The sequence below is a fragment of the Leptinotarsa decemlineata genome, unplaced genomic scaffold, assembly GCF_025532065.1.
Source record: "Leptinotarsa decemlineata unplaced genomic scaffold, Ldec_3_MD MMD2_tig00001719_RagTag_RagTag, whole genome shotgun sequence".
Taxonomy (NCBI): domain Eukaryota; kingdom Metazoa; phylum Arthropoda; class Insecta; order Coleoptera; family Chrysomelidae; genus Leptinotarsa; species Leptinotarsa decemlineata.
The window spans coordinates 9,945,176-9,964,364 of NW_027412569.1; the positions used below are offsets into that span (position 1 = coordinate 9,945,176).

Genomic DNA, 19,189 nt, shown 5'->3' on the forward strand with positions numbered 1-19,189 from the left:
GAAACTCAGTAATGAAGACAGGAGTGCAGTCAAGGATGTATAATCGAGATATTTCTGCAGACAGGTTTATCATAAATATATCAGAATATATTTGTCATAGTCGTGAAAAAGAGGTTCTATTTGGAAAATCGGAAAATCATTGACCCAAACGTTAGTCAAGTAACCGGCAATTGTACGGTAGTCAAATTTCAATACTGCCAGAATGGATATGATGAGAGTAAAACGGTAAATGCAGATCTAGAGCAGAGAGTAGTGTAACTCTAATCTGGAATATTCTCACTCTGCTTTGGTATAGAAATCAGTAACTTCAGTGAATTTCTTTATGTTGGGTATTGAACTCCTCGTTTATCTAGCAGACTCGGTAATGAATCTAGCAACGTTGCGATCTCCCGGTTTATTGCCAACCACCTTCTCTTTGGTATGACAGATTCGTTAATGAGTCTACCACCTTTTCGTTGGTCTGACAGACTCCCTGATGAGTCTACCAACAATTATAAGGTTGGCAGTATACTCGTTACTGACTCTTTCAGCCAGGAGATCGCAACGCATTGCTGTCGACCCCTCTTTGTCGATTGACTCACCAATGACTTGAATGCAGTTGGTAGATTCATCTACGAGTCTACGGTCAACCACCTCCTCTTTGGTCTGGCAGATTCGTTAACGAGTCTATCAACAGTAGACTCGTTATTGAGTCTATCAACCAGGAAATTGCAACGTATTGCTACCGACCGCACTTTAATGGTTGACTCATTAATGGTGCGATGTGCGACCGCCTCGTTGGTGGACTCAATAACTAGTCTACTGCCAACTACCTCCTCGTTTGCCTAGCAGACTCGGTAACAGTCTCGCTGATGTGTCTACCAACAAGGATAAGGTTGGCAGTATACTCGTTATTGAGTCTACCAGCCAGAAAATCATAACGCATTGCTGCCAATCGCTCTTTGTTGACTTGAATGCAGCAGTGCGTTACGACCTCCTTATTGGGTAGATTCATCAATGAGTCTACGGCCAACCACCTCCTCTTTGGTCTGGAAGATTCGTTAACGAGTCTATCAACAATGAGATGATTGGCAGTAGACTCGTTATTAAGTCTACCAACCAGGAAATTGCAACGCATGGCTACCGACCGCTCTTTGATGGTTGACTCATCAATGGTGCTATGCGACAGCCTCGTTGGTGGACTCAATAACTAGTCTACTGCCAACTACCTCCTCATTTGCCTAGCGGACTCGGTAATGAATCTACCAACCTTGCGATCCTCCGGTTGGTAGACTTATTAACGAGTTTACTGCCACCCATCTTCTTGTTGGTATAACATACTCTTTAATGAGTCTACCACCTTCTCGTTGGTGTCACAGTCTTTCTGATGTGTCTACCAACAAGGATAAGGTTGACAGTAGACTCGTTATTAAGTCTATCAGCCAGAAAATCGTAACGGATCGCTGCCAACCTCTCTTTGTTGATTGATTCATCAATGAGTGTAATGCAGCAGTGCGTTGCAACCTCTTCGTTGGGTGGATTCATCAACAAGTCTACTGCCAACCACCTTCCCGTTGGTCTGGCAGACTCGTTAATGAGTCTATCAACAATGAGATGATTGACAGTACACTCATTATTGAGTCTACCAACCAGAAAATTGCAACGCATTGCTGCCGACCGCTCTTTGATGGTTGACTCATTAGTGGTGCGATGCTTACATCTAGTTGGTGGACTCATCAATGAGTCAAAGGCAGCAGTGCGTTGCAATATCCTCGTTGATAGACTCATCAACGAGTTCACCGCCAACCATATCCTCGTTGGTCTGACAGACTCGTTGTTGAGTCTACCAACGAGAAGGTTGAACACATTGCTGCATCTGACTCATTTATGAGTCAGACAACAAGGAGTGGTTGGCAGCAATGCGTTGCGATCTCCTGGTTGGTAGACTCATTAACGAGTTTACTGCCAATCACCTTTTCATTGGTCTGACAGGCTACCAACAAGGATAAGGTTGGCAGTAGACTTGTTATTAAGTTTACCAGCCAGAAAATCGTAACGCATTGCTTCCAATTGCTCTTTGGTTATTGACTAATCAATGAGTCGAATGCAGCAGTTCGTTGCGATGTCCAAGTCGGGTAGATTCATCAACAAGTCTACTGCCAACCACCTCTTCGTTGGTCTGGCAGACTCGTTAATGAATCTATCAACAATGAGATGATTGGTTGGTAGACTCATTAATGCGTCTACCAACGAGAAGATTGCATCGCATCGCTGCCAATCTTTGCTGAAGATGTCATATCTGAGATTAAGAGCTACTCAGCACGAATCACTGAAGTTTTTATTCCATTTCCGGCCGTGAAAATTCAAAACGACAGTTAGACCAATAAACCCTCGAGTATACAAACTAACATGTAGATCGTGCTCGGAAAATTATACAGGAAAAACTTATAGAAGAATTATACAGGAAGTTTCAAAACGAGAAATCAGAGATTCATAGAAGAAGTTTTGAAATAAAAAAACCCTTCGAATTTTCGCTTATAATTTGGTGAGACCAAACATTTTTTACCACTACCTTCACCCTTATGCGTTCCTGAAAACCCCCTTGTTATTATTCAACCCGCATAGAGACCATTGTCACTTTCACCTTGCCGGTTGACCTCCAGATTTTGTCGACATAAAGGATCATTACCCATTCTAATTGCTGCACAAAAACTTGAAATCATCACACCGTGAATTCCAGCAAACAACGACAAACTGAAATAAAACCGAGACCATAACGACCCCATGGACATTATGTTAATGCCTCAGCGTATTCAGCAACTGGGAGTTGAAACCGAACTTCTTTGTCTCAGGAGTGGAGTTGACGAACTATTTGAATTTTTATGTTCGGGATGTGAAGTGAAATCCTGGATTTTATTGAAGGCGAGATAATACGTCAGGGATATGTAGTAGGGATAATTGCCGAAGTGTGTAGACTGAAATTTATAGTTCTGAAGTATGTGACATGATAATAACTAGAGCATTTCGTTTATTATCTATTACATTCAGAAATATTTAGCGCAGTTGTAGATGAAACGTTGTGCATAAAACCCGACAGACAGTGGCTAACAAATGCGATAATGAGTTTTGACACATTTTATTCAGTCAACAAAAGTTAATACTCTTATACTCGTATTCAAGGCCTTGATACAAAACTGATGGGCTGAGGAGTTTGTAGGCTGACATACAGATGGCGTTACTAGTTTCGACTCCATATGTTTATTAGTTAGCCCCAACCTTCACTAGACAAATGTACAAATTTCACAGATGTCAGACAGTTACCTTGTAGGATAGAACAATCTCAGTGAAGCAACTTTTGAAAGTTTGAAGAAAATGGATGAAAAAGGATTTCGTGTGGATATGAAGCATTGCTTTTTGGCAAAAAAATACTGTTGTTGCCAAGACGTGACTTGATAAACGTTATACAGACTTTGGACTATTAAAATCAACCGTTAAGAAGAGGTTTGCTGAGTTTAAACGACGAGAAATGAGCATCTAGGTCGATGCACACCAAAGAGGCTGTTGCCGACGAAAATATAAAATAGTCCACGAAATGAGTTTGGATATCTGCAAAGTGAAGTTGATCGACATAGCCTCAGCTGAGGCTGAGACTTTTTCCTGTTCTTAGACCCCAAGAGAATGTTCCCTGGAATGAAATTTAGCGTCGATAGAAAGGTTATCGCCGAAACTGAGGCTTATTTTGAGTCTAAATTCAAATCATACTATAAGAATAGTGAATCGGAAAGGTTTTTGTATGAAAGTGTATAATTATAAAATTATTGCGAAGCACTTTTGATTTTCGTCATCATCAGTGCTCACCTGAAAGTATGTGATCTAATTGAAAAGGAGGTTTTGTGAAAATTGAGGTTTGCAAAAAATTTTTCAATGTTAAGAAATTTGGAAAATTGTTCAAGATTACTTATTTGACTTATATAAAATAAAATAGGTTGATAGCCAAGAAAATACATTTTTGGATTGAGGCCACGTGGTTCAGTCAAAGTATTATATGAAAGAAGGACAACTTGAGGCGGGATGTGTCAAGTGTCATGTTAAAATAATGGTACCAATTTGAAAAGTGATCCATGATGGATTTAAAACAATTATGTTGTGGGGAAGCCAATATAGAATAAAGTATATTAGTAATAAATTTGAATAATTCATAATCCTTTTATGAAGGGGAAGGAAATCTCTGTTTAAGTTTATTTGAGTATTCAAACAATGATCATTATTGGAAAGTTCTTTGGAAATCTTTAACTCTTCAAACAAGTCAAGTCTAAGTTCAGCCTATTTTGTTTTATATAAGTCAAATATTACAAATGTGCCATGTACTTATTTTGATACTTCCTGTTGCCTGACAAGTAAGTAATCTCACAATTACAATTTTCCAAATTTCTCAACCTGAAAAAATTTGTTTGCAAACTTCAACTTTCACAAAACTCCCTTTTCAATTAGATCACTTACTTTCAGATGAGCACTGATGGTGACGAAAGTCGAAAGCGCTTGCAATAATTTTATAATTATACACTTTCATACAAAAACCTCTTCGATTCATTCAGTCAATAAGTGAATTCAGCTTCCCAAATGTATTTATAAGAATAGTATCGAAGAATTGTATGATCGCTATAAGTGAATGATAGTATCACATTTCATCAAAAACAAATTTCCTAGAAACTAACTTGCCCAACTCTTAGTCCAATAATAACAATATTTATTCATTTCATCAGTTCGGGCTTCCATTGTCTACTATAATATAAATTGATTTGAAATCCCTAAAATAAATTACAAAAATTAACGGAAAATAACAATTTTATTAAACATTAAACTTAAATTACAAAGTAATAACATACAAGCAACAACCAAACAAATTAAAAATTGAAATATTGATGAAAGCTGAAAATTAAAAAAAAATAAAAATATTAACAAAAAATGAAAAATAAAAAATATAAAAATCAAAAGATTCGAAACCAAGTTACGTCACGGAGTTTCGATTGTTAGTATCCACAATCATCTTCGGGTGACCTATTTATAGGTCATTCGAGTGCTATCCCGTCTTCCCTCTCTACGGTTCATTGGTTTTAGCGGGAGATGACCGTGTGGCGGGAGTTGGTCGTTTTTCGGTTGATTAGACGTTTTCATATGTTACGTATCTCTACGCTAGCTTGACTAAATGCGTTGTTGAACAACATATACACGGCTTCTTTGAATTTTTTCCTAAACCAGTGTTTCTCCTTGTGGATGATTTCAGCTTGAGCCCACTTGTTGTTATGTTGATGAGTCCAAACATGCTCTGCTATTCCGGATTTGCTGGTTTCTCATCGCTGTGTGTGTTTCTTGTGCTCAGCAATGCGAACTTTAATGGCCTCTTAGTTTCACCAATGTATGATTTTCCGCACTCGCAGAGTATCCGGTAAATGCAATTCTTGGTATCACAGTCCGCGTTTGATGGCCTGGTTTTCGTGAGGCTGCTACGAATAGTGTTTCCAGATCTGAAGCAGTTCCTGATGGACCCAATCCTTCTTATCCGTTCCGATAATCCTCTGATGTAGTAAAATACAAGTACTGGTTGTGGCGGCTTCTTTTCCTTGAGGAGCTCTTGCTGTCTTCTAGCTAAAGCCTATTCTACCATCACTCTGGAGTAACCATTTCATTGAAGGTCATTTTTTTTGATGATGCCTAGTTCCTTTTCGAGACCTTCCTTTGTATTACAGAGCCCGAAAGCACGGTCTAGTAGAGTCTTGATGATTCCTCTTTTGGTAGATTGATGGTGGTTGTATTTCTGGTTCAGATACTGTCCTATGTGAGTGGGTTTATGATATACAGATGTTTTACATTTAGTTTTGGTCGTCTCCACCAATATGTCTAAGAAAGGCAATTCATTGTGGACTTCCTTCTCCAATGTGAAGGTGATGGAAAGACTTACGTTGTTGATGTGCTTCAGGAAAGTGTCTAGTTCTGCATTCCTATGATTCCATACTATTGAAATTATCGTGTGAAGTTGATTTTTAAATTAATTTAAGTGCTGATCTGAAATGCCTCGAAAGTGTGTGAATTCTGTCGATAGCTTTTGCTATATATGTGGTGAAATAACATTTAAGGCTCAGAAACATAAAATGACACCTATCGTTAAGACAACCTATGAACATTATTTTGGTGTGAAAGTTGGGGACCAAGATAAATCATGGGCTTCTCATATATGTTGTGATTCTTGTTCCGTCATATTGCGAGAGTGGCTGAAAAATAAAAACCGGGCAATGGCTTTTGCAGTACCTATGGTTTGGCGTGAGCCTACCAATCATACAGACGACTGTTATTTCTGCTTAACTCCTCCCATTAAGCAAGGTTTATCTATGAAGAAAAGAGGAACGGTTAAATACCCTAATCTCCCATCTGCTCTTCGGCCTGTACCACACTCAGACAATTTGCCAGTCCCTTCTCCACCCCAAAACTATGAAATTTTAGAGGAAGGTGATGAAGACTGTTTAGAAGGAGCAACCCATCCTTCTACATCCTATGACCCTGATTTTGAGGTAGTTTGTTCTGATGTTAATGGTTTGATGGACTGCTTGAATTTGGATCACACTCCATCTGAATGGAGACTGTTTATAGACTCTTCAAAACTAAGCTTAAAAGCTGTACTTCTGCATAATGGAAATCAGCTACCCCCTATTCCTATAGTTCATGAAGTTCACATGAAAGAAAAGTATATAAATATGAAAACACTTCTCCAATCAATCAAATATGAACAACACAAGTGGCACATCTGCGGTGATCTGAAAGTCATTGCTATACTCCTAGGAATGCAATTAGGGTTCACCAAGTACTGTTGTTTTTTGTGTCTGTGGGACAGTCGGGATAGAAAATCTCACTATAAAAAATGAACTGGCCTACACGAGACCTAAACCCTAATGAGAAAAATGTAGTTTACGAGCCTCTTGTAGATCCTAAGGATGTTCTCCTTCCCCCATTACATATTAAGTTGGGACTAATGAAAAACTTTGTGAAGGCCATGGACCAGGAAGGACAAGCTTTTAAGTACTTGAGAGCAAAGTTTCCCAGGTTGAGTGATGCTAAAGTCAAGGAAGGCATCTTTATTGGGCCTCAAATCCGTGAAATCGTAAATGATCCTGCTTTTGACATGATTTTAACAGGAAATGAAAAAAGAGCCTGGGAAGCCTTTAAGGGGGTTGTACATGGGTTTTTAGGTAACAAAAGAGATGATAACTTCACAGCATTGGTTAAAGAGCTTCTTCAAGCTTACCACCAACTTGGATGCAACATGTCCTTAAAAATTCATTTTCTTCACTCTCATCTTAATTTCTTCCACAAAACTGTGGAGCTGTGAGTGACGAACATGGAGAAAGATTCCATCAAGACATTGCCTTAATGGAACAGAGATATCAGGGCCGTTGGAATGAAGCAATGCTTGCAGACTACTGCTGGTCTGTGTGTAGGGATGCTCCAGAAGTGTTTTATAAAAGACAAGCTAAACGACAGCGATCTTACAATGAATCGGATGGACTTAATTGAAATTTGGTGGTACAAACTCCTTTCATTTGTTAAAACACTAAGAATAATGTTTTTTTTTATTAATTTTGTACTTTAAATATTCTAAAAGAAACATAACAATATTGTTTTATGTACTTTCACTTTCCACGTATAGTATAACTACTCTTTAAGATTAAGTACTGTGTATCTCAAAAACCAGAGCTAATAAAAATTTTTCATTGTTATTTTCGTTTTTATCACCCCAAAATTAGTAGAAATTGACTAATTTAGTGTAGGAAATATTCAAAAAATATTTTTTTGTTGTGTTGTGATTGATAGTAAAAATCTGATTGAATACACACCGAAATATTGTCAACCACCTTCAAACAAATATTTATCCAATTGGGTCAACTAACGAAAATAGCCAAACAACAAAAACACTCCTAGTTACGGTTACAGAAAGTATTATCCATCTTCTATTTTTCTATGGCAGCATTTAATTTCGAAGAAATATCATAAATAATTTCTGAATATGGACCAAATGTTATTATTTTTTGGAAAAAATCTTCTCGATATTCTATTCCTCAAAAAAAAAAATTATCTGCGATGAAGTTGGCAAATAACTATTGAAAATCTAAGACTCACTCAAGTGACATTTTATCGAGAGATTTCTACCGAACACTTTACAAATCCGCAACACATGTTTCGCTATACAGTAGCTTTTTCAGGCGGTACATGCGTATCGATACCCCTGAGGAAGCTATTGTCTAGCGAAACACATGTTGCGATTTTGTGAATTGATTGAATAGAACTGACCGATACTTCCATACTGAAACTCCTTAATACAATGTATTGTATGACTTTCACTTGATAGTGAAAATCACACCATAAACTGTATTGAGAAATTTTGTGAAATGTTTGGTGAAAATCCCACGATAGAGAGTTTCTTGAATTCTATGAGAACTATTTCTATAGATATACAGAGCATACAGAGATTTTTTTCAGATAAAAGCTGTGAAAAAATGTCTTCAATCAATTACTGGATAATATTAAAAACGTTATCCTTCCTGATAACGCAAAATTAATATCGTTCGATGTACAAAATTTATTTCCCAGTATTCCGCCAATTGAAACAATTGGACTAGTTGGGTGTCTTTTAGACAAAAACCACGTGAATCAACTGATAAAACAGAAAATTTTAGATTTACTTACCGTTCATCTATCTCAAAATTATTTCCATTTTGACGAAAATTTCTATTCATGCAGTGAAGGACACGTGTTGCGTTTTTGTGAAAATGTTTAGTGAAATTTTCACAATGAAGTGTTTTTAGAATACGCTTGTGAAAAACTGTTTTGGAAGCGTTTATTTACTTTGTTAAGAAACAATTTCTATCATAAGTTTGTTCCAATTGTCAGAAAATCTAATTCATTTGCGGAATATTCAAATAGCTATTTCATTTTTCAATATGATTTGATGATAGTTTCGCTAATTTGTTGTGAGTCTGGTCTATTTGCCTCTCAACTGAATGAATAGAAGTATTAAACCTTTTGATATGGTCACACAAATCTGAATTCATTCAAATTTATTTTCTGTTCATTCCAAATTATGTTTTATTGATCGAAGTCCGCATTAATTATCAATTCACAAATTTGTGGGAAACCGTTATGTTTATGTTGTTTCAGAGCCGATGATATCAAATTATAGATGAATTGGGAACTTTCGAAATCACCGAATTGGACGTTTGATCATATCGACATGGATGTATAATAAAATAAAACCAATAATAGGCATGCAACTCAATAACTCTCTTATTTGCAATATCTGAACTAGGAGGATTGTAGAGTGATGCCAGAAAAATAATCGATCGATTACAAACTTCTCAATTTTGATTGAGATAATATATGAACTATTTTTAAAATAAAAAAAGTTGACTTTCTGAAAGTATAATGTATAAATAAATGGTTGAGGAATATCAACAACATAACAAGCCGGCAGGTTATAATGGGCAAAGGAGCAGTTCTTGGTTGCTTATTTCAGTTTGTTTTTTGTTTTGTTCATTTATGGGTATTTCAAACAGTTTTTTGTCAGACGTATTTTCACAAGTTTTTTGATAACTTTGGCTATAGTTGGAATGAGAGAGATAGGGCGAAGATTCGCGGGATCATCTGAACAATTTCTGGAGGTGTATTTTCCAACTCCAAATCTTCGCATTCCATTATATTCAATATTTAATAAATCTGAACTGTTTATACTATAACAATCAACAATAAAACTATTTTATTTCTGACCGGGATATTATAAGCTTATATCGTCATAGTTACGCTATCAATAAAGAGGGTAATAACTCCCTTGGGACATTATAGATTTTATAATTCCCTCTACCTTTTACAAGTAAAAATAAATAGAAATGAAAACTGAACCATATTTTATTCATTCACGTCATTACAAATAATAAATGTACGATTTTGAAATGTTCCCTGAAAATTACTTCCGCCACTGGAAACAATTTCTTCTTTTGTATGGCTGGAGCTTCTGTTCACTACAGTCGAGGTACCTGCCTCTTCTGATGACAAAGTAGACAACATACGCGCCGTTTTATTTGTCAATTCGATGCTAGAGCAGTAGCAGAAGTGCGACGAAGGCAATGTCCCGTATAGGAAGATGAGTTTGGCAATCCTAAATACATTGCGATTTTGCTGGGGATTTTCCCAAACATGTTTTTTCCAATTGGCTGAGATGTACATTTATTTTGTCGGAAGCTCAAAAAAAATCGTTCAATACTTTTAGGACGCAAAGACATATAAAGTCTTAATAAAGGCAAAGCGGAGAACTCTTTTTTATCCACAACTGTAAATTTCTTCGATACACCAGTTTTACTTTCCGGTACGTTCACTACCATAACGGAATCCCGGTCCTCTTTATCCGATATCTTCATATTCAAAAGTTCCTGACTTCTGCATCCTCCAAAATAACCCATAATCAAAACAACCTATAAAAAAAAAGAAAATAAATACACACAAAAAGGAAAATAAGAAAAAAATTACCTTATGCAATAAATGAATATCATTAGGAGCGTCCTTTAGGAATCTGATAACATCTTTAGGAGATAAAACAGCAGACTTTTTCGGCTTATAACTCTTACTCTTCCGTTTCAAAAAAGCCTGTAGTTCATTGAACTTGGTGATATCTCGTTTCTCATGTATAGTCACCATCGATTTTAGCATTGACCATTTAGTCCATGAAGAATTCGGACTATACGTTTCTGACTGAAACGAATAAACACAATTACTACCAAATCTACCGAAAAACATAGAAAATTCCTTACCAGTTCTTGAAAATATGCCAGAAATACAGTTTCAGTGACATCTTTTGGCATAACATTTTTCCGTGTCAGCCAGTCCAGATATATCTTGTATTCTTTTTGGTATACGGCTTCACTTTTCGATGGAATTAATGATTCTCTTGCTTGTTCAGCTTTTTTCAAAATATCCTCCATTATATTTGGGGTAGAAAAAACGTTTTCACCGCAAACACAGCTTGATAACAAAGTTCTGTTTATAAACAAGTAACATAGCAACAACCTAGCAACAAGAAAACTCTACTATAATCAACGGTACCTGATTCAAATATACCGGGAAGGTAATGAATTGGTACATTTTTCCGTTTCAAAAATGAACAAAATTTTATTGAAATCGGTCAGAAATAAAATTATCTATGTACCACGGGAATTAATGAGCCTTAATAACCTCAGGCAATTGCTGTCCCTCGGGCCAGAGGCCCTCGGGACGCAAACTTTGCCATCGGTAATTAAGGCCCTCCTAATTCCCTTGACACATAAATAACTATTTGTTGGGTAAGTTGACAGCAATAATTATGCAGTGCTTCGGTTTTGTTGTTATGGAAACGCCGACAATGGGCTACTTGGATATTGCACGCGAATCGTCGGCGTAGCATTGTCATCATGGAGAACGTGTCATATCAATCTGACATGTAACAATTTATGACTGATTTGGGTTATCGTGATAACAGTGAGAAATCATTTCTCACTGTAATGGCGGATATTTCTCACTGCGTGAGAAATCTTTCGTTTTGAACGTATGAAAGCGATGAGAGAAGTGGCACATTATATAGCATCCGCAAAAAAGTGTTTTTATCCATTTCATTAAAGGGATCATGAATTATGACAAAATAAACAAGTCAACAATCACACATAATATTTATAGATATTCGTCAAAACGTAACGAATAGAATGAGTGACAGAAAAAACACAGTAGCAACATTAAAAAAAAAACTGAGAGATGGAAAACCTCAAGAACAGAGTGGAAGATAAAAACGGATCCAAAATTTCACTATGACAACGGAGAGAGGTTTCAGAGTTAGAGAGAAAGTTGACTCGACCACAATGATAGAAGATATCTGAATTGTCAATAAGTTGAGTCAGGTGAAATAATTCTTAGGAAAAGTTCCATTTGCATCGACCAAATCGACTGAAAAGCTGAACTTATTGAGAACACATGAATACCTCTGCAATAACAACGATAAAAGCCCAGCACAGATAACGATATCCGTAACCAAAACAACCACAACTCAGCATTATATATTTTTATCCGTGGATTTTGATTTCAAAGCGGGAACGTGACTTTTCGCGACATGGCCGATCTTTTCAGCCCTCTTTTATTATGGTCACAGTGACGTTCGCAAATGAAATTCCATTTTCGGAATATTTAACTTTGGACGGGTATTTTCAAGTTAGGGATGCAGGAAGAATATTGAATTAGATGAGTACAAGAGGGAGAAGATACCGGTAGTATTATTCATCATGATCAAAGGAGCACGTACAGGTTAAGTCGGGGTTATGCAAAGTTTCTCGAGCACGTTAGGGTTGGAGCTCACTTTCGTTCCATGAGATTTCACGGTGTGTTATTTAGGAAATACTTCGAAATATACGAGGGTGATATGGAAAGTTTTCGACCTCAACATGAAGATGGCAGCACTCGAAAATAAAAGCAGGTGAATTTCGTTGTTTATCTATTGACAGTTACTCACCAAAGTTTCAGCCATTTTGGACGCGTAGTTGTTATGTGAGTACTTTGAGTGTTTTTATGAAATTGGTCAAAATCGAGTATCGAGCTGTCATTGAATATTTGTTTTCAAAAGGCAATATTACCGAAATTAATTATGGAAACGAAATAATAACTGATAATACCGAAATGCTGCTGCTTTTGGCAATACTTATCCACGGCAATTCACGAAAAATTATTTGTTTTTTTTATAATAATTCAAGCACTCGCTGCACCACAAGTGACCCTGTAATAACAAATTATGTTTTTCAAACCTGTGAATGTGAATGACCTTAATGAATTTCACTAGTTCGGACTTCCATTGTCTACTATACAGGGTGTCTCTGGACTTCCTCTTTTCCTCTCGGGAATGTATAGATGGGGTCAAAATATCACCAGTACTTCATATAACTTTTTTTCCTAAAAGTCTTCGTAACCAAGTTACGGGCCCTCGAAGTTACAAAATGAAAAATGTTTTTCTTTGATAACTTTTCAAGTGAATATTCAAAATCATCCAAATTTTGGTAATTGACTAAACAAATGAATTCCGTCGATGAGCTTTCATGCAGGAGTCAGTTGTTTTGCTACAAAGTCAGGAACGGACTACCCCCGATGGTCCACACCCCAAAACTTTGAAATGACAGATATTTTTCAATATTTTTCAACAAAATAAGATTACTTGGACAATTTTATGAATAAAAGTACTCGTGTGGAAAGTCGATCGGAGCAACGAGTCTTGATAAAAATGTAGTTCTACTCGACGACATCAAACCCGCTCGTCCACCATTATTTGAAATGAATAATTATCAAAGCAGAAATAAAAATGATAACGTTAATTCAACAACATTTATAACAGGAATAATACAAAGTATGCTAAAATGAAGTCGTAAACAAAAAGTACAGTACCTATATGGAAGTTTAAGTCACAATTGTGATAGCAGATATTTTTTCAAAAGAAATATCAAGTTCTGTAGATTCGTGGTGTTTTTAAACTAACAAGCTACTCTACTATGAAATATCGAATTCATTCCATATTTTGTATGTACATAATACGTGTGGAATAATCACGTTTCGTGTTGATCAGTTATCTGAATCTCATGAATCTCAACATTCGAATGTTTCAAATTCTTCTTCACAGCTAAACTGTTGAGGAGTTTCACTGATAATTAAATTTTACGGGAGAAATTTTTTAACACGAATCTAAATTTAGCTGAAAAAACGCACATCGGAAAAAATATTTACTATACTAATAACGAATGAACTACAAAAACGGCTGCACATGATCAGGTGAAAAATATCCAGGGAGTAATATTTCTTTCACAGATGTTGACAAAAAAACGAGCATTTTGTAATGCTGCAGAAGCTCGTCGTCTGTATTCCGAGCATTTTCCCAATCGAACGGTACCGTCAAGAGAAACATTCGAGCATGTCGATCGCAGCTTGAGGGAGACAGGTATGTAATAATTGATAATTAATTTGAGCACGTTGTTTTATTTCGATATTATTGTAGGTATAGTTTTGCCAAAACGAGGTGGTGAGGGCGCTCCTAGGACTGTACGTACCGTTGTATTGGAGGAAAATATTTTGGAAGCCGTCGCTGATGATCCTTCAATGAGCATCAGAAATCTATCAGAACAGAACAGAACCTCGGTGTCGGATAGATCAGGAGTATATAGGCTGACTTGTGGCTCTTGCCCAAAACCGTATATTGGCCAAACAGGAAGCACGCTTTCGCAAAGAATTGAAGACCATAGAAGTAGTTTTGTAAATAAAAAAGATCAATTCCATATTTGCAAACCACCTTTCAGCAAAAGGACATGAGTTTAATCATGAATACGGCGTATCACATTGAGAAGAGAAAAGTTTGAAAGTCAATCTTCTAGAAGGTTCAGAAATCAATAGATTCAAGAATTGGGGTTTTTCACGGCCAGCACATGAGGTGAGATGAACATGTTAATAACTTGTTCAAAAGAATGAGATGATTGCTAATGAATAAATTTTGCAATCTGTGGGACATCGTATCCAAAAACTGAACTGCTCTCTTGGGTAGGGAAGATGGGCTTATATCGTTAAGGTCCTTTCGAGATTTCTGTAGTCGATTCGGTACTAGAATGTTACCGGCACTTCACGACTGCATTCCTTTGAGGTGAGGTCATATGTTTTTTTCGATGAGTCGGCTGGCGTACCGGTCAGGGACGGCTTTACATTTGTTACAATATCTATGAATTTCACGATGATGGTGATTCACTGTATGAATTAGGATAACTTGTATTTATGCACCATATATTGCACCATATATTCTAAATATTTTACTATCATATTATTGATATTCTTCAAACATACTGTATTTGTCTTTTATATAACTAACCAATATTTTATTTATATGCCGTAATTGTAGCTGTGAATTTGTGAGGGTTTTGCATGTGTAAGATATTAAACTTCAGTGACATTGCAATTTTTTCATGCCTTGTTGGATCGTATTATTTTAATTTTCCACACATTGATTGGGTGAATAACTATATCATTATTATATTAAATCATATTCAAACATATCAAGACCTAAATCTGAATTTGTTGGTATAATAAGACATTTCAAATTCGAATCAAAAAATTCTTCTGATTAGTAGCAATTTGCGGTCTCATCACAAGGCACGAAAGATTTTCACAATGAAATCCTATTATTGTCATTTACGCACTCTGTTCATATATTCGGACATTGTATATTTGTTAACTGTACTTTTAGAAATGTTCTTTTTTGGAATTTAACGTTATACAGGCAAAAAAATTGATCAGTTTGAGAATTGATATTTTCTTCAACAAACTTTTAATTTTCTACGGTTCATTATGAATCAAACCGAAATGATGGAAAATTTCAGGTTATTTCTTGAACGAAGATATATTTTACTTTCGTATGGAAGTTTGTGAACAAATTGTAAATTATCTTCAGTGTAAGAATTTGTTCCGAAAGAAATTTTTGAAACTGGCATTTCCAAAATTCTCACATGAGCAGAGGTGACATTTTTTTGCTGTGGTGTTTATAGTCTGAAATTCGAAAAGAGGTCATTCTTCACTCTTCTGTTCACAAGAAAAAATATATTTCATTGTTACATGGGTACTTCATGAAAAATTTCTTATATTCATTGTTATTTCTTGGACCACTGAAGCTACAGAAAATAAATTGTATTGCCCACTTTTCGAGAGTAACAGAAATTTTCAAAAACGTGTTTGTACTGAAATATTAAAAAAAAATTCAGAAAAGTGCCGGAAAAATATCTTCCCCGCATTTCTATTCAGCTCATTTTCAGTAATTTTCCGACACATAATTGACTATGGAATATTTCATTTTGAAAAAGATATTCTATTTCTTCGAAAATATAGGTTACGTATGCCGTATGCACAGACAGACGACAGAATTTTTAGATTATGAACTCCACAAATAAAGAAGTTGGGGTGTTTTTTCGAACGAAATAATTCGAAAATACTGCAAATATCGATATTTCCCACAGAACCAATTTTATTCGTCTCAAAAATTTTTGTTATACTTGCTTCTGGATGAAGCCTGTCAAAAACTCAATTATGTCAGCAATCTGATACAAAATCGATGGATGGGTAACATAGCCCCCAATTTCCCTTGGGCGATTTCGAAATTGTTTTGTAAATTTACCACTCCATCGAATAAAACCGAAAACATGGCCTGTGTGTGACATACGCTGAAATTCGCCTACAGAGACAAAGCGACTCCATTCCAAGTAGACGGTGAAATATGTCGGCAGAGATTTTCTTTACAACATTCCAAAAAGAGGACAGAGACTAGTGCGAAGAATGATGAAACAGCTATTTTATCCGATGCGTGCTTTGAGGTCTTTTTGGTGAAATAAACTCGAGAATATTAGAAAGAGAACGTGGAAGATTTGTTAGGGAAAGTAGCTCATCCTTCGAGAGATAACACGTTGTGAAGGGTTTAAAAACGATAAAGGACGAATTATTGAGTGTTCTGTGTTGGAAGAATTCAGACCACTCCACTTGCTTCACAAGCAAAAAAAAGAAAATTGAAATATCATTGCAGTTCGGGAATGAAAACTCATTATTATTGTCGGCTCCATGGATTGGAAGGAGAGGTTTTCCAGAATCACCATCCAAATCACCTTATTTGACTCCACTGGACTCATTTATGAAAATGGTGGAAATCAAAAGTCTACGAGACGCAGCCAACAACTAGATTATTTACTAGAAAAAAGTGCTATGTGATGTAGGGTACTAAAACCTGCTATTCTTCAGAATCATTTGAATATGTTATTTCTCGATTATACGCAAGAATAGTTTGAGGAGAATGTTCAACTGACACATCTCAATATTGAAATCATGTTTGAGCTCATGATTTTATCATTCAATCTCAACCATAAATCGTCACTTTGAAATCAATTTCTCTCCACGACTCCTGTTTCTACTCCACTGACATCTCTTTCATATCGATTTTGATTCACTCAAGAAAAATTGTGGGTTTGACACAAAGAAATCGTCAGTGAAGCTGATACACAAAGACGAAAAGAGTCAGTAACAAAAAGTTCGTTAACTTCAAGTCTGCCAAATGGTTAGATTAATGAAAATGCATAAAAAAGAAAGTAATACGAATATATTACAATTAGAGCCTCTCCACGCTTTCCATGCCTCCTCACGCTTTCATTCTGAGAAATATAACTTTCCACATCAGTCAAGTGAGAAAAAATCCTGTTGGGACCTGCTCGCGTTTGATGAACAAGAAGGAAACCCCCAGGACTGACTGGATCCTATATATCGTATATTCTCTGGAGTAAAAAAGAAATAGCGGACGTGAGCTACATACTTTATTATTTATTTGATTGTTGTAGCGGTCTTGACGGTTCGCAACTATATCGCGGAACAATTTCCCGATGCGGATCGATCACTTGAGAGATTATCAACTGCAGTCTTTCTTCTAGTTTGGAGTCTGATAATCAAATTGATACTCATAATAATTTAGGTTGCGGAAACCATTCGAATTTCACTCGACTGGATACGGAGTTTTTTGACGCACAGAAAACAATTTGTTAGTATATCTTCCACTAAATCTGCATATCAAAATATATTTATGGGCGTTTCCCAGGGCTCTGTTTTGGGCCAATTTTATTTTTATTCTACACGAATGACATGGACAATATCGAATCTTCTGCCAGCTTAGTTAGATATGCAGATGACACCAAAATATTTGTCTCTGACAAATTTGAAAATACCTTGAAATAAAAGCGTGCAACTGCGGTTGGTAACCTCATTTCATGATGTGATCAGAAGTCTCTCTATTTCAATAGTAATAAGACAAATATAATTCGATTCCATAACTACCAAAAACAATGCGAAACTGTAACAATAAAAACTGATGAAATCTTGATTGAGCGTACTTTATCCGTTGAATTTCTTGGAATTACTATAGACACTGGTTCAAACTGGAAAGAACAAACTGCGAACTGGTTTATTTTGGGCAAAAAACCCAAGAGCTATTTTTCATTAAGAATGAAACAGGCTATCGGAAATAAATTTTCAAATGGTAAACAAATAATAAGACAAAAAGTTACATTGGAAATGAATTTTAGGGGTTGCGTTTTCCACTCCTTACAACCATGGGGTAAACCAAATAAATTACTGGCTGAGTGTCTTTTTGGTAGTACAAAACGTCAGGTTAATTTCAATATTGTAACTTTTTCAGTGCTTGTGAAAAAAATTGTTATACAAATTTCATGTACCCCCATTAAGGGGCTGTATCTTAACAAGGGATGCTCCAATGAAGTTTCTTTATATGAAATATCCTTTTTTTTTAGATGAGGAATCACCTCCTAAAATGTTTCACACTTATTCAGTTACACTCTGTATACTCACCTATGGTCTGTACTCTCAGGGCCTGATATGAGGCCATATGAGATTGAACACACAGATCGAACAGGGTCAAAGTGAATCCTTTTTGTAATTTCCAAACTGAAGTCGAATATTCAATTGGAATAATTTGTTGAATTGATAATTGATCTACTTTGGTTTTTCTCATAAATTAACATCAGTTCTTGAAAACGATGGCTTCATTGAGAGCACTGGCTACCTTTTGTATGGAAACAGCTGATATCAAGCCCCTTCTTTCATTGTATCGCGCTTCGAATAAATAAATTTCAACTTCAATTCGAAACTTATTCTCCTGTTTCTGCCCGTGACCCAAGAAATCGGACTTGCCCGCATACAAAGTCTAACCGATTTGTATTTCTACCTTCTTTTTTCTGCGGGACCGATCCTTTAAATAATTCCGCGGCCTCCTTTCCACTTTCCCGGCGTTTTTCCTCGCTTGCGGTGAAATAATGAATACGTGCGTGTCGAAAAGGATGAACTTTATCATGCCTGAAGTATTAATGTTTGTTCCATCACAGTATTTGTTTCGACCCCTCAAGATCCGAATGATTTATTGCCTTCTGGGAATTCCACTCACAGATAACCCCATTTCTGCCCAGCTAATTGCGTTATTTAACAGGGAAAATTAAGAGCTGTTTATGTTAATTGCGACCGAATTATTTCGGTCGTTAAGGTCGAGATGGAAATTATTTTTTGATGGAGTGTTATTACAGTTGGGTGA

At 36.2% G+C, this 19,189-nt stretch overlaps 2 protein-coding genes across 2 annotated transcripts in view; both read right to left on the minus strand.

The window, feature by feature from the left end:
- LOC111518320 (uncharacterized) overlaps positions 1 to 19,189 on the minus strand; it is a 162,109-nt gene that overhangs the window by 53,996 nt on the left and 88,924 nt on the right. The gene's annotated exons all lie outside the window — the stretch shown is intronic.
- Positions 9,915 to 11,331, minus strand: LOC141482732 (uncharacterized). The gene is made up of 3 exons (XM_074176476.1): positions 10,830 to 11,331; positions 10,549 to 10,770; positions 9,915 to 10,493 (listed from the first exon to the last, which is right to left on the minus strand). Exons 1-3 carry the CDS (start codon positions 10,998 to 11,000, stop codon positions 10,107 to 10,109), a joined length of 780 nt encoding a protein of 259 aa, XP_074032577.1. The 5' UTR covers positions 11,001 to 11,331; the 3' UTR covers positions 9,915 to 10,106.

Coding starts and splice junctions, on each gene's coding strand:
- LOC141482732 (XM_074176476.1), bottom strand. CDS start 11,000: ATGGAGGATATTTTGAAAAAAGCTGAACAAGCAAGAGAATCATTAATT. Junction 10,771..10,829: donor TGGCATATTTTCAAGAACTG/GTAAGGAATTTT, acceptor TATTCGTTTCAG/TCAGAAACGTATAGTCCGAA. Junction 10,494..10,548: donor ATATTCATTTATTGCATAAG/GTAATTTTTTTC, acceptor TTTTTTTTATAG/GTTGTTTTGATTATGGGTTA.